Source organism: Triticum dicoccoides, chromosome 1B (assembly GCF_002162155.2).
Source record: "Triticum dicoccoides isolate Atlit2015 ecotype Zavitan chromosome 1B, WEW_v2.0, whole genome shotgun sequence".
Classification (NCBI taxonomy): Eukaryota; Viridiplantae; Streptophyta; class Magnoliopsida; order Poales; family Poaceae; genus Triticum; species Triticum dicoccoides.
In genome coordinates, this window is record NC_041381.1 from 41156639 (window position 1) to 41171557 (window position 14919).

General features: G+C 42.7%; 1 protein-coding gene across 1 annotated transcript; it reads left to right on the forward strand.

The window, feature by feature from the left end:
- Positions 1-8868: 8868 nt before the first annotated feature.
- On the forward strand, positions 8869-9952 carry LOC119300650 (zinc finger protein ZAT12-like). The gene has a single exon (XM_037577553.1). It carries the CDS (start codon positions 9082-9084, stop codon positions 9637-9639), a length of 558 nt encoding a protein of 185 aa, XP_037433450.1. The 5' UTR covers positions 8869-9081; the 3' UTR covers positions 9640-9952.
- The last annotated feature ends 4967 nt before the right edge of the window (positions 9953-14919 follow it).

A 14919-nucleotide genomic window follows, 5' to 3' on the forward strand; every position in this document is an offset into this window, starting at 1 on the left:
GACCCCCGACCCCTCGGCGACCGTCGACCCTCTACCCTAGTTCCTGACCCTCGACCGCTGGACGATCCTCGACACCCTCGTTCCTGATAAAAAAAATAAGAAAAGGAAGAAGAAGGGAAAAAAGAGGAGAAGAAGAAGAAGAAGAAATGGAAGAATTTTTTTTCTATTTTTTCTTCTTCTTCTCCTCCTCTTTTTTCCCTTCTTCTTCCTCTTCTTATTTTTTCTCTCCTCTTCTTCCTCTCCTCTTCTTCTCTTCTTCTTCTCCTTCTTCCTCTTCTTATTTTCCTTTTTCCTCTCCTTCTTTTTCTTCCTTCTTCCTCTTTTCCATACATATAAAGAGTTTTAAAAAGGTACATACATACATACAAAAAATACATCAAAAAACTACATATATCTAAAAAATACATACATACATATATGAACATCAAAAAACATCTAAAATTACATACATACATATACGAACATCTAAAAAGCATATATAATAAAAAAAGCAACACGGCGGCAGCGGGGCAGGGGCATGGTGCTCACAGAGGGAGGCGTCGGGGCAGGGGGCATCGGGGCGGGCAGGGGTGCGTCGGGGCAAGGGGCGCACGGCGGGCGGCATCGGGGTGGGCAGGAGCGCGTCGGGGCAGAGGGCAGCGGCGGCGGTGAGGGCGCGTCAAAAACGAGGACGGCGTGTGGCGAGGGCAAGGACGCGTTGGCGAGGGTGCATCGGCAAGGACGTCAGGAAGGGCTCAGGGAGGAGAGCGCGTCGGCGAGGGCGAGGGCGTGGTCCGGCAGCCTGGCGGCGGCGTGCTGTTCGGCACGGCATCGGGAGGGAACATGAACCAGGACTGAAAATTTCTAAGTGCTACCTTTATATACCCAGAGCATTGGTCCCGGTTCGTGGCACCAACCGGGACGAATGCCCCCCTTTAGTCCTGGTTGGTTCCACCAACCGGGACCAAAGGCCTTGTGCTGCCTGCGGCCAAAAGTTTAGTCCCACCTCGCTAGTTGAGAGGCTTCGACAGTGGTTTATAAGCGCGGCTGCGCTGACCACTTACAGCTCCTCTCAAATGCAGGCTTACGGGCCTAAAGTGACTTTAATTGCCTGTGGGCCTACTGGGCCTTCTCTGCGTGCCTGAATCCTGGCCCATGGTTGGGTTTCTAGTCGTATCCAGGCCGTGGTGGCCCAGTAGGTGGCATTTTTTTTATTGTTTTCCAATTTTTTATTTTATTTTTTGCATTATTTATTTGCTTTTGTTTTTTGCTTTATTTTTTAATTCTTTTTGCTTTTAGGTCACAAAAATTATAAACTTTCTGTTAGTACCATTAGTTTTCAAATTTAAATAGCTTAAATTTGAATTCTTTGAAATTTATGTGAATCACTAGTTTGTGATTAACTTTACTATAAAAATAAATTTTGGAGTAGTTCTTTTTCCTGCTATTTAATATTACTGTGTTTTATCATTATATTCAAAAATAGATTTTGTTATTTTAGTTTCTAACAAAAAAATTCTTTATGATAATTCTTTTTGCTATTAAAGTTTCTAACAAAAAAATTCTTTGTGAAAATTATTTTTGCTTTTAATGTTTTGAACAGAAAATACTTCGATAATTTTAGTTGCATAAATTTTATATAATTATAGCAAAAGTACATCATCACATTAAAACAAAAGTACATGCATAGTTCTCATTGAACAACATATAGCTCTCTACAGCATCTAATTAAACAATACATTGAAACTATGTAAAACATTTCAATGCAACAAGAAATGCAATCATAACCGCAACCAAGGTAACAATTGATACAACGGCATAATGGTACCAAGCCTCAGTATGAATGACATATTTTCTAATTTTTCTAATCTTCAAGCGCATTGCATCCATCTTGATCTTGTGATCGTCGATGACATCCGCAACATGCAACTCCAATATCATCTTCTCCTCCTATATTTTTTTTCAATTTTTCCTTCAAGTAATTGTTTTCTTCTTCAACTAAATTTAACCTCTCCACAATAGGGTCGGTTGGAATTTCCGGTTCACATACCTCCTAGATAAAAAAACCTATGTCACGTTACTCGTCATAATTGTCATAAACACTAAATGAAACTAATAGTTATAAAAGAAAATATATATATATATATATATATATATATATATATATATATATATATATATATATATATATATATATATATATGCGACATCTGAATCATAGACAGGACGAGGGCCGATGGAGGTTGATACCAAAACCATCGCACTATATATTAACAAACAATACTAAGTAAGAAAACTACACAAGTATCTATCTAAATCATACAAAGAAAGAACTTTTTTTCTTTTAGAAAGAAGATAAGATCAAGAGGCTCACCATGGTGGTGTAGGCGACGAGATCGGCACGGGCAATCAACGGCGGTGATGACGTGGACGGGACTTGACGGACCGCCAAATCTAGACAAATCTCGAGGAAAATGGAGTTTGGACAAAGAGTTTCGAGAGGAGAAAGTTTAAGTGTGGCTCGGGCATTTTATCGAACACCTCATGTGCATAGAGGTAAGTTAGAGCACCACAAAGCTCTCCAAAGGCTGGCTAGAATAACAGAGCAGTGGAGAGTGCTCTGCTCGCGGGCAAGGGGGTATATATAGGAATCTCATTGGTCCCGGTTCGTGGCTGGAACCGGGACTAAAGGACACCCTTTGGTCTAGGTTCAAGCCACCAACAGGGACCAATGGTGATGGGTCAGGACCGAGGCATATTGGTCCCGGTTCGTGCCTGAAACCGGGACCAAAGGGGCCAAACGAACCGGGGCCAATGCCCCATGAGGCCCGGCCGCCCCCTGGCCTCACGAACCGGGACCTGTGTGGGCATAGGTCCCGGTTCATGACTGAACCGGGACTAGTGGGCTGGCCCAGCCTGAACCAAAAGCTATGTTTTCTACTAGTTTGATAATCTACATCGAAAGATAATTAACAGCTAAGTTCTCTTCCAATAAATTTACTAATATTTTTTAATCTTCTTGAGAATCAGAGTCATATTTTAAACTAATACAAATGCTGTCATGTTTTTCTAGCTCGAAGTAGTATTGTGATCGCTAGTTTTGTATCGATTTTTTATACCGTCGAAGCGGAAAATTACTATACAAATGCACCATGCTTTTATTGAAAAGACTGCCCTTTGCCATTCAGACGACTGACTTGCCAATTATAATTGAAATGGACTCTGTTGTCGCAGTCAAGCTGATTCAAGCTTCGAATCTTGATAGATCGATTTATTCTTCTATAGTTAAAGAGATTAGGCACGTTAATTATATTTGTTCGTGATTCCTGTGTTACTCATGTAAATCGCAATCAAAATAAGATTGGAGATAGCTTAGCTAAATTTGCTAGACTAGATGCCAGAACGATGACCTGGGTTGGTTCTGGCCCAATAGATTCTTTAGAGCTAGCCAAAGCTGATTGTACAGACTGCGGGATTTGAGTAATGCAAGAGTTTTCCCGCAATTTTTACAGAGCAATCTTGTATGCAGTAGACACATTCTGTATCTCAAATTATGAGTGCTTCATTTTTTGTGTGGAAATTTTTGCAGTAATATTCAATTATTACTCGATCTGGATGCTGACGTGTGAACTGCTTCATTAACTCAAATGGAGAACCAAACAAAAATATAAGAATGTGAGATCTTACAAAGCATTAGGATGTCAACATAAATGTGTTTGGTTCTACTGGATGCTGACTGAATCAATCACTACTGACTAATTGCTTTGTGTGTGTGTGTGTGTGTGTGATGACATGTATATATATGTAGGTGCATTGCACTAACTATGCCTGATACTCCAACTTGATGCAGTGCTGTCTGCATCACACCGGTGGCGACCTACGTGGTGAGGGCGACAAGAACCCTAGAAAAATCCAGGCAGAAGCAAAGTGCTCTCTCTCTCCCTCTCCCAGGCAGGGAGGTTCTAAGGGCATCTCCAGCCGTTCGGCCCCCCAGGGCGCCTAAATAGAGCGGCCTGGGGGCGTGCCGGCGCTAGTTCGGTCCGTGGGGCGACCTAGCTCCCAGTCACGCCCCCACGCGCCGGCCCCAGAATGCGGGAAATTCAAACTTGGGTTGAACCCGCCGTGCGCGTCGCGGGGTCACCATGAGGGAAGGTCACGTTTGGGTTGAACCCGCCGTGCGCGTCGCCGTCGGCGTAGCCGGGTGACGATGAACCCCATGGAGATCCGGCGCCTTGCTGTCCCCAGGGCGCGTACTGGGCGTGGCTGACGACGGATGGATTCATCCCCGCCTGGTCGACTGATGAGGAAGACGCCGCCGCGCGCGCCGCGTTGTCGCGGGCCTTCTTGGCTATGGCACTATTCCGCCTGTCGGCGGTGACCGCTTCGCGCCGCTGAACTTCCACCCTCCACTCGGCGTTCGACAGGCCCGGTGGCATCGATGGCGGCGCCCTCGGCTTCCTTTGCTTCGGCTGGACCACGGCGCCAGTCGCGGTTGCCGCCGCGCGCGGCATGGCGTACTTCTTCGGCGGCATGGCATGCTTCTTCGCGGCGAGCGGGAGGGGGTTTGGCGGGAGAAAGGGATAGAATGGCGGGAGGAAGGCGAGCAAGCGGGCGAGATGTGAGGGAAAAGCGTCAAGAAACGGCGGGAAAAGACCCTCGGGTTGCTTCCAGGGTGTGCCCACGCGCCTTTTTTGCTTGCGCCGGCGCCCCAAGCGTCCCCCAGGGCGCCGGGTTCGGCCTGGGTCCGCCGGCACCAGTTTTGGCCCGAGCCGGCGAAAAACGGGCTTCTGGGGGCGCGACTGGGGCCTTTTTTTGGCGCCGGCGCGGCAAAATCGCCTGGGGAGGGCCTGTTGGGGGCGCGGCTGAAGATGCCCTAACTGTGTGAGTTCCAGCCCCGAACGCAGCAACCCGCTGCTGCTCTTTCCTCTCAAAGTGACTTAACTCTTTCTCAAAAAGCAAGTTCGGCTCACCCAGTTTGTCACTCATGAGGGCAACAGGTTGTTCATGACAGTGATTTGTGTTTGTCAAATCTCAATGGCCTTCTTTATCCATTGGCGGGGCAAAAAAATTGTTTTCGTCCTGGATTATTACTTTGGTAGACAGTTTCGGTTAACCTGTGGGGTTGTCGACGCCTAGAAACGTTGCACGTAATTCCACTTAGCTGTAATGAGGTGAGATGGATCCTAAGCCGTTGTAAAGAAGAAAGAAGGATCATGCTCCTTTCCTGGAGAGCGTATCTGGGGCACCGAGAACATTGGTGCATCGGGGCTTGTGGTGCACCCTACCTTGGTTGCCCTATTTAGAAACGTACGAAAATTCTGAAAAAAAATCATGGATGGAGAAAAAACATATTTCTGCCAACGTCACAAGATTTCAAATCTCAATTTAAAATATAGCTCGAGAAACAAAGCAAAAAAGACAAACCTTGTGTGAATAGTAGTGAATCCCAATTGGTGTCCTATTTTCCTTGTTTGCACTCGATTCATTCCGTTTTCTCATGCTATGCCATGCTTCAAAATTTTGTACCATGATGGATGTATTTTGTGTGTATGACTTGAATTTATTTGGGAAGTTCCGAACAGTGCAAGATCAAATCCACTGTGTTCACAACACACACCACAGAAAAATATATTTGGAATTGAATTCTGAACAGTACAACAGAAATCCATATTTTGAGTTTGAATATGATTGCTGAAACTATTCGGTACCAAAAAAGGGGTTACCTCCCATAATTAACCGGTATTTTCTGGTATCTGGTTTTGGAATCCTAGCTTACGACTGATTCTACTAAAAAACGCCACGCATCTCTGTTATCCTGTGTGCTGTGCTAATCAGATATTTCTCTTTCAACAGATAAAAACAATTGCACTGATGCCTAGCTGCATCACAGCAATACTGGCCCCAACTATACAACTCACAGTTGCTTCTCCACACTTGTTTTCATTTTTTAGTTGTATTTGGTGCAGATTAGAGCTACACCACAGAAACGAAGTGGATAAAACGTGGCAAGCTAAGCTAACTGAACACAAAACTGTATCTTCGGGTTCTGAACAGGGAACTACTGCCTAGCCTATAGCAGGTCATTGTTTTTTGATTTGCTAGTCTAATTCAATTTTTCAAGATTTGGAAAAAATCAATGAGAACTATAGCTGTCCCGATTCCTTTTCTCTCATTTCTTCATAAAATTAGGATGCTGGCTCTTAAGTAGCAAGTGGTTGCAATTAGTGGTGCTAACTCTGCCCCCTGAATCACTAAGGAATATACTGCCCCTTCGCAACCCCAAACCGCAATCTCAAGCGGTGACGCACGCCTAATATCATATTGTGTACTGGCTAACCTTTAGAATCAGTCAGCAGTATCTAAAGTAGTGACCCATCCCTGGAAGATTCTTCTGCATGCTTACTCACAAAGTAGATGCAGAAAACTGGAACCTCTCGACTCCTCGATCGCTCTTACCGGCCATTTTAGTTTTTTTTCCTTCAAAAATGATGGTTGACATTGCTTCTTCAATTTATGTTTTATTGATGTATGTTGTGCCGGGCATGCTTCACGAAGTGAGAAAACAATTAGCACAAAGACACCAAACATTTGCTTTGATTCTTTGGTACCAAGAATCAGATATAAGTATAGCTAGCATAGGAAGCAAGTCAACACAAGCAATTGTCAGCATTGGGCACCAAAGCCGTGTGCCAGTTAACAATCTGCGTAGGTTTGACATGATGATACAGGAGTTTGAGAATCTGAGATGTTGCTGAATCGTGAGGCAAACCAAGAAGCAAACTTCTACTCCCTCCGTCCTAAAATTCTTGTCTTAGATTTGTCCAAATACGGATGTATCAAGTCACGTTTTAGTATTAGATACATCCGTATCTCAACAAATCTAAGACAAGAATTTTGGGACGGAGGGAGTACTTTTATTCATTTTATGTGGCAAATAGCAGGTTTGTTCTTGTTGTTTATTCTGAGAGGGAAGCAAAGTTGTATCTTTGCTCAATTATGCGGGGAATGGCAGACGCAGCGCAAGCTCGAAGTTCAGATTCAGACATGAGAGGATACAAAAGTAACTTATGTTAACATGTTGTGTGCGGTCTGGGTGATTATTATTACAAAACCAATGAGCGTAAGTTGCCGGAGCGAATAGAACGCCAGCCTTGAAACACCAATCATCGGCAGCATCTAGATGTGTGCTCAGCAAACTGCAAATTGGCCATTTCCGTTTCTCTGGCAAGTGTGTGCTCAGCAAGTTATCTGAATCTTCTATATCAACTGGACAGTTGGTTACCAGAGAATAATTGCTCCTTTTATAATACTGGCTTGAGCGTATCATTGGCACAGAGGGATCATGTTGTTTGAGGGTGCACAAAGGACTATCTTGTCTACTGGCCTTTGCGAATTATTTTGCATTGCATCCAGCATTATGAGATGCAGCGAACGGATTCGAAAAAATGTGCGTTGTCATCTGTGTACTACTAGCAGTGCCACTACTTATCTGAAGAATCTTAAGTACTGAGAAGTAGGTACATGATGGATTTCTCAGACTCCTTAATTTAGTCTTAAGTACTAATTACTCTCAAAAAAGGTTTAAACATCACATAACCAAGATTCTGATGAGATCCATGACATAGAATCTTCATTCAGTAATTTCCTTTCCTATCTCTGAAATGTGAACAGGGGCAAGATTCCATTTGATCCCCATCAAACACTTCCACTGTGTGGAACAAACCGAGACGCCACAAACTCTAAAGTCCTGAAGTAGCAACAGAAGGCACTATTTAACACACGTTGCAAATTAAAAACAGGAAAGTAGAGGATGCACAACTAAGCCAAGCTACTTTCTTGCTGACATCAAGCAGCAATTATTGATCAGTTCATTTCAATCAGCTAGTGCGGTGTGGACACAAGCAACCTCGAGAACCAATCATCGGCGATAACCGCTAATTTTAGCATGAAGAGTTGAATTTGTTTAATGTCCAGTATTAGATGTCACTACTTGCTGATAGTTTAGCATGGCTACTTTTCACTGGAAGAGCCATCTATGACACTCTGCCAGTATTGCAAGTAAGTGCAAAAGGTATTAGATGCCCCTAATGAAAAAAATAAGGAAAATAAGAAGAGATCCAGAGATACTGTTTCATGTGCCATTTGGAGCAGGCATGAGACGTTTGTTAAGAGCATCATTAAGCAGGCAATCTTCATCGATCATCAGGGTGATGCTAATTTAATTGCCATGCCAGGTTGCCCTACCAATCAGCCTAGCTTGTCATGACCAAAACTGATGCGAGTACTGAGTAATAATGACACAAGTAAACTCTACAGGATTCAGTGGGCCACAATCTATCCCAAGAAGAGAAAATGGGATCATGGTTGACACTAAGTACCATGGCGTCATAATCTACAAAAACAAAAACTGAATAAAAAGTTTTGACACAAAGTACCATGTCATAATCTCATCATCTCAGTTCTCAACTGATCCTTTTTTGCTTTCTGATATGAAGTGCACTTGTTGATATCCTATCCTACCATATTTCAAAGATTCTGCTTCTGAAATTTTCTGTCTCTCCAAAACAAGACAGGTCTCTAGAGGAGGAGACAGTTGACCTCGAGAATATATATATATAAAGGCCCTCATGAGTCATGTGCACTGGTCAAACCTGAATAAGCCCATTTGGTTGATCTGAAGTTCTGAACTGAGCTACTGAAGCGGCCGTGCACAGGTACATGCATCATCATACTACATATATTTTCTGTTAATCCAAGGGATGCACTGAGCTCGCGACAAGTTGCGTGTGGCTCTAGAGTGGCTCGATCTCGACCAACTTGAGTTGTTGCATCTGAGCAGCGGCGTCGAGGCGATACTCGACGCCGTTGCTTCCCTCTTCATCTATCTCTAGGGCCAAGTAGTGAATTTCTTTAACTGGAGAAACATATACTAGATTAGGTGTCACTACTGCCTAGCTACTACTGGGTGATTTGTTTTGTGGTGCAAATGGCCTATAAATACAGCTGCGGCTTGATGCGTTTCTTCTTCATCAGCTTCTTCTTCTTCTTCTTCTTCATCATTATCTTTAGAGTTTGAGAGATTGATCAATTGGGTTCAGAGCAATGACGAAGAGATTTGCTTTCAAGGAGAAGGAGATGGCACGCGTGCTTCTGCTTGTGTCGCGGGAGCAGGCGAAGCCCATGCCGATGCCGATGGCGGTGCGTGGAGACCGCGCCCCGGAGCGGGTGTTCGTGTGCAAGACGTGCGACCGCGTGTTCCCGTCTTTCCAGGCGCTGGGCGGGCACCGGGCCAGCCACAAGAAGCCGCGGCTGGACGACGGCGGCGACCTCAAGCCCAAGCTGCACGGATGCTCCATTTGCGACCTCGAGTTCGCCATCGGCCAGGCGCTCGGCGGCCACATGCGTCGCCACCGCGCTATGGCCATGGGAGGTGGCGTCATGGCCATGCCGCTGCCGGCAGTGATCAAGAAGCACAGCGGCGATAATCACGCTGTTGTCGGCGAAAAGCGCGGGCTGTGGCTCGACCTGAACCATCCACCTTGCGACGAGTACGGCTCCGGCAGCGAGGGCGATGACGAGTGCAGCCACGACGCAGCTGCTGCCGGGTACACGTTCCACCAGTTTCTGGATACCACCATCATGGCGGTGGACTGTGTCTAGCTACCCCATCTCCCACTCCGTTGCCGGGTTTTTGCCGGATAGTACAATATTTTCCTGTGTGTACTTTGGTAGTAACCTTTTCTTTTCCTTTTTCATGCATGGATAAATCCATATTTTGTAGAGAGTAGATGAGTGCTCAGTGAAAGGCATGCCATGGCACATAAATCATTTCTTTGAGATGATTAACTTAGTGCTTAATTTGGTGGCTTTGGAGGCTCACCAGAGCTATTTCCCTCAGGTTTTCCGGTTACTATTTGCCCGGTTATTATTGGCAAAAAACCTTTGGTCAAGTGCCTCAACATGTAATTATCTAATTATAGTAAAGTATATATGGAGCTTTTGATTTATCAATTGGTGCCCCATGTCATCTCCCCTCTTTAATTATGTGCCCATTATTACCTAACAAATTTGATATTTTTAGATTGTCCACTCTGAACCATAAATTATCGTGCAGTCCAGATTGAACCGTGAACTATGAAACTGTCTACCACATTCAACCCAGAAAATTCTAAAACCATTTAACTTGAACTCGGACCTGGTGTTGAAAAGTGGCTTGCGTTTGAGGCCTTCCGAAAAAAAGGGTGAAAGATTCCATATATTTAGGAAACACTATGACATGACAGTCTGCACAAATTCGTCCAAAATATGACCTATTTATGCCATGTGAAGAAATCAATAAATTTTCATATAATCTAATGTGTTTAGTTGTGTGTTTACCCGGAACACAAATGAACATATCAGTTGGTTGATTTTTCATGTCTTCCTTTTTAGCATTAATTTTCTATGCCCTAAATGTAATTTTGCTTTTAGGATATTTTTAGTTGGTTGTTTTTTCGTTTTGATTTCCCTGTGTGTACTTTGGTAGTAACTTTTTCATGCATAGATAAATCCATATTTTGTAACACTAAATGAGTGCCTAGTGGGAGACAGGACATACCACATAAATCATCTCTTTGAGATAATTAAATTTTCTCTTTAATTTGTTGTGTTTGGAGGATCACTAGAGCTATTTACCTCAGGTTTTCTGGTTATTATTTGTTCGGTTATTATTGAGAAAAATCTTTGGTCAAGTGGCTCAATGTACCTGTCCAATTGGAGTAAGGTGTGTATGGAGTTGATTGTTTTCCAACTGGCACGCTAATGTTGTCTTGCTTCTTTTAATATGTGCTCATTATTACCAAACTATTTTATTTCTTTAAATGTCCATTTTGAGCTCTGGAAAATAAATTGTCATGTGACCCAAAATTTGAAACTGAACCATGAGCTCTGAAACTATCTCCATTAAATCCTGAAAATCCTAAAACCATTTAAAATGAATTCAAACCTGGTTTTGAAGAATGGCTTGTATTTATGGCCAACAAAGAAAGGGTAAAATAATTCACATATTTAGGAATCACTATGGCATGATAAGCTACACAAATTCATCCAAAAATATATGACTATTTATGTCATGTGAAAAAATTAAGGGAAGTCCATTTATCACTTCTGTATTTGCATGGAACAGGAATGATCATGCTCGTTGGTTGATTTTCTTATTGTTTCACTTTTACTGTCATTTCTCTATGCCCTAAATATCTTTGGAAACTGTTCAGAAAGATTATGCATGTTAAGAATTTCAACAAAAATAATTAAAAAAGACATGAAAGGGTAGTAGACAAGTGCTTAATGGAGGGCATGCCTTGGCACATAAATCATTTCTTTGGCGTGATTAATTTTGTGCGTAATTTGGTGGTTTTGGAGGCTCACTAGAGCTACTTACTGCAAGGTTTCTGGATATTATTGAAAAAGAAGATTTGGTCAGATGGCTCAATGTAACTGTACAATTTAAGTAAAGCATATAGGAAGCTTTCGGTTTATTAGTTTCCTCTTTTTGTATGCGCTTGTTACTACCAAAACAAATTTGAATAAAAAAATGCCACTGTGAACCATAAATTATGGTGTGGTCCATATTCATGGACTATAATATTATCTACAATAAACCATGTATACCAAAAGCATTTGACATGAACTCAGGCCTAGCTTTGTAGTGTTTGTTGTATTTATGGCCTTCTAGAAAAGGTGATAGGTTCCATATGTGAAAGACATGCTATGTCATGATAGTCTGTGAAAATTCATTCGAAAATATGAATATTATGTCATATAAAGAAGTAAAGAGAAGTTTATTACCTCTTGTGTGTTTTCATGGAGCACAAATGGTCATGTTAGTTGTTTGGTTTTCCATGTTTCCATATTTAGCATTAAATCTATTGGCCCTAAATATCTTTGGATTTTTAGAAATATTTTTGGAATAACCTGCACATTAACTTTTTGAAGAAAATGAATTTAAAACGTGAAACTGGGCATGTCTAGGAATTGGGAGCATGCAAAAAACAAACATAAAAATATATGAAAAAAAATCATATTCTATATAAAATAAGAACAATCTATATCTCTTGTCGTTTTTGCACTTGACATAAGTGGTCATGTTTATAGATAAACTTCTACATGATATAACCTTGTGGCATTCCTTGGATTATGAATTATTTTCACATTTTTTGAATACCACAAAATTACAGAATACTACCCGAACAAAGTAGGGTAATATGCATTGTTTCATTGTTTAGGTTTAAGTTGGACCCAAGTACCTTAGTTTGAGTTTTAGGATAAACATCTCGAACTTTGAACTACATATTAAAATGGAAACTTAGTATACTACGAAGGCTAGCTAGCTGGTATTGTATTATTTTAAAAAGTACATGTTAAATTGTTTATGATGATGACAAATCTGCATCAGTGTTCTTCTCCTTTTAAAAAGTTAGTTTGATGTGGCACTCATTATCTATAATTCTATACTCCCTCCATTCCACAATGTAGTGCGCTCGCGCTTCTCAAGATCTAACTTTGACCATAAATTTAATCAACGAGACCAACTACAGCGGGAGCAAAAATTATACCACTGAATTGAGTATTTAACAAAAAACTACCACAATTCGTAGAACCATGCCTACAAACTACCACCTTACAAATTTGTGCCGAAAACTATCATTTTCTCACTAATCCTTGACTAAAAACTACCGAGTCTGAAAAGAGCCCGATTTGACTCTTTTAAACGCGATTATGACAGAGCTGGCCCATGAGGGGCAAGGGACGGCGGCTGCACCGGTGGCCGGAGACGGGCGCGCGGGCAAAAACGGGGCGGGGCGCAGCCGGCAGCGGCGAGGAGCTGGCTAGGGAGCGGCGGAGTGAGAGTTCGGCGCAGCCAGGGCGAGAAGGAGGGCGCACGCAGCGCAGGTGTGGGAGGACGTGGGCGCGTGCACTGGCGGCAGCGCGTGGCGGCAAGCGTGGCGCGTGTGCGCGTAGAGCAGGCCGCAGGGCGTGGGAGAGTAGGCCGGGCGCGGCCGAACACGGCGGGGCGTAAGCGGCAGAGGTCGGCCGACGTGCGGCAAGGCCCACGGCAACCAGCCACAGCTCGCCTGAGGCCACATTGGAGGTCGGCCGGCGTGCGGCAAGGCCCACGTTAACCAGCCACGACTCGGAGTCGGCCACCGCTCACGGCTGGCGTGCGCCCACGGGCGGCCATGGCTGGCCACAGCCACGGCTTGGCCACTGCCACGGCCGGGGGGCGGCCACATCCACGACCGGCTACAAGACTGGGTTATTTTTTTGAAAAAAAAAATACTAGGGATCCGATTGCTTTCTTAGACCGCTTATGTGTGGGCCAAACTAGTCAGAAGCAAGTTTAAAAGAGCCAAATCAGTCTTTTTTTGGACTTAGTAGTTTTTAGTCAAAGATTAGTGAAAAAATGGTAGTTTTTGGCACAAATTTATAAAGTGGTAGTTTGTAGGCACGGTTCCATGAATTGTCGTAGTTTTTTGCTCAATACTCCACTGAATTTGTATCGAAATACGAATTCAGTGGTATGATTCTTGCTTCTGCCGCAATCGGTCTCATTGGTTAAATTTACGGTCAAACTTAGATCTCAGTATGCGTGGGCGCATTATATTATGGAACGAAGGGAGTATTAAATGCTTGTTAAGGTAGAAAAATTCTCGAAACTTACTAATTATTGTTACAAGCCGAATTCTCCACATAATTATATGGCTATATATATTCCAATACATATGACTACAAGTTCAATCTATGGATGGTTCTACAATGATGCATGACTTATGGCTTGTCTCAACAATAAAATTAAGTTGAATAATGTGAACGAGAGTTAATACATAGTTAAAACATATTAATGGTTAGATAATTTGCCAAAGCCTCATGAATTGGTGAATTGGTTAACATTAGTAGTTATGTCAGATTAGTATACACATTGGGAGGATATATATTTGACTTAGGCCAGTTCCTGGCACCATTTTACTGAGACGGTATTCATGGATAACTCCAGTTTAAAGAAATAAATGATTTGCTAGTTTTTTTTTTGTTGTGCACTAGTAGAGCAAAAAAATGTCGTGGTATAATGGGATTATGGTTTTTAGCCTTTATTTTTTTGTTTTATTTCATATAAATATATAGTGGAGTAAAGGTCTCCCAAAAATAACTTCTGGCTATATGCTATTTTGTTTTTGCAAATAACTTACATTTTGTCTTCGTATTAGCTAGGCATGGATGTATTGTGGGATATGAAGAATTTATTTTTCTGTAAAGCATTTTTTGACAGATTCCTAAAAATAATTTGATACCGGGTGCCTTACAAGTTGCACTATACATTCAAGTGTAGGAGTTATCCTACCCTTCTCCTTCTCTAGGTGGTTGCATCTGGCAAAGAAAGTTAGTATTCCCCTTAATCATGTAATGCTTGATGAGGTTGTCATGAGCACACAAATGTTGACAAACCCAAGGCATCACTAATTAATTTTCTAATACAAGAACTGATGCCTCGGTGTTTCGCCATCAAGGAGAACCGCGTAGAACTGTTACTATACTAAAGTGATGGAATCTTGAGGCCTGGATTTTCCTAGCTAGTTTAGTTTAGTCCATAGTAGTGCTTCTCATGTGCGCATGCAAATTTATGTACCTTGTTTCTCAAGGGTTAAACAAGTGCTTATCAAGAAGAGAATTTGCATTGCAACTCTCCTCGCAGGTTTACACGCATGATTGATAATGGTGATGTACATACGTACGCAGAAAACTGGAGCTGTTCAAGCATGTTCCAGCTGATTAATAAACTGCTTGCTGCTAACGTCGAAGGCAGATCTGGCTCAGCTCAACTGCAGGTTTGGGTTGAGATGGACATGGTCCAGAGGCTTACACACCACACATGCATGCTACCAAACCGATGGAAAGCTGCATGGA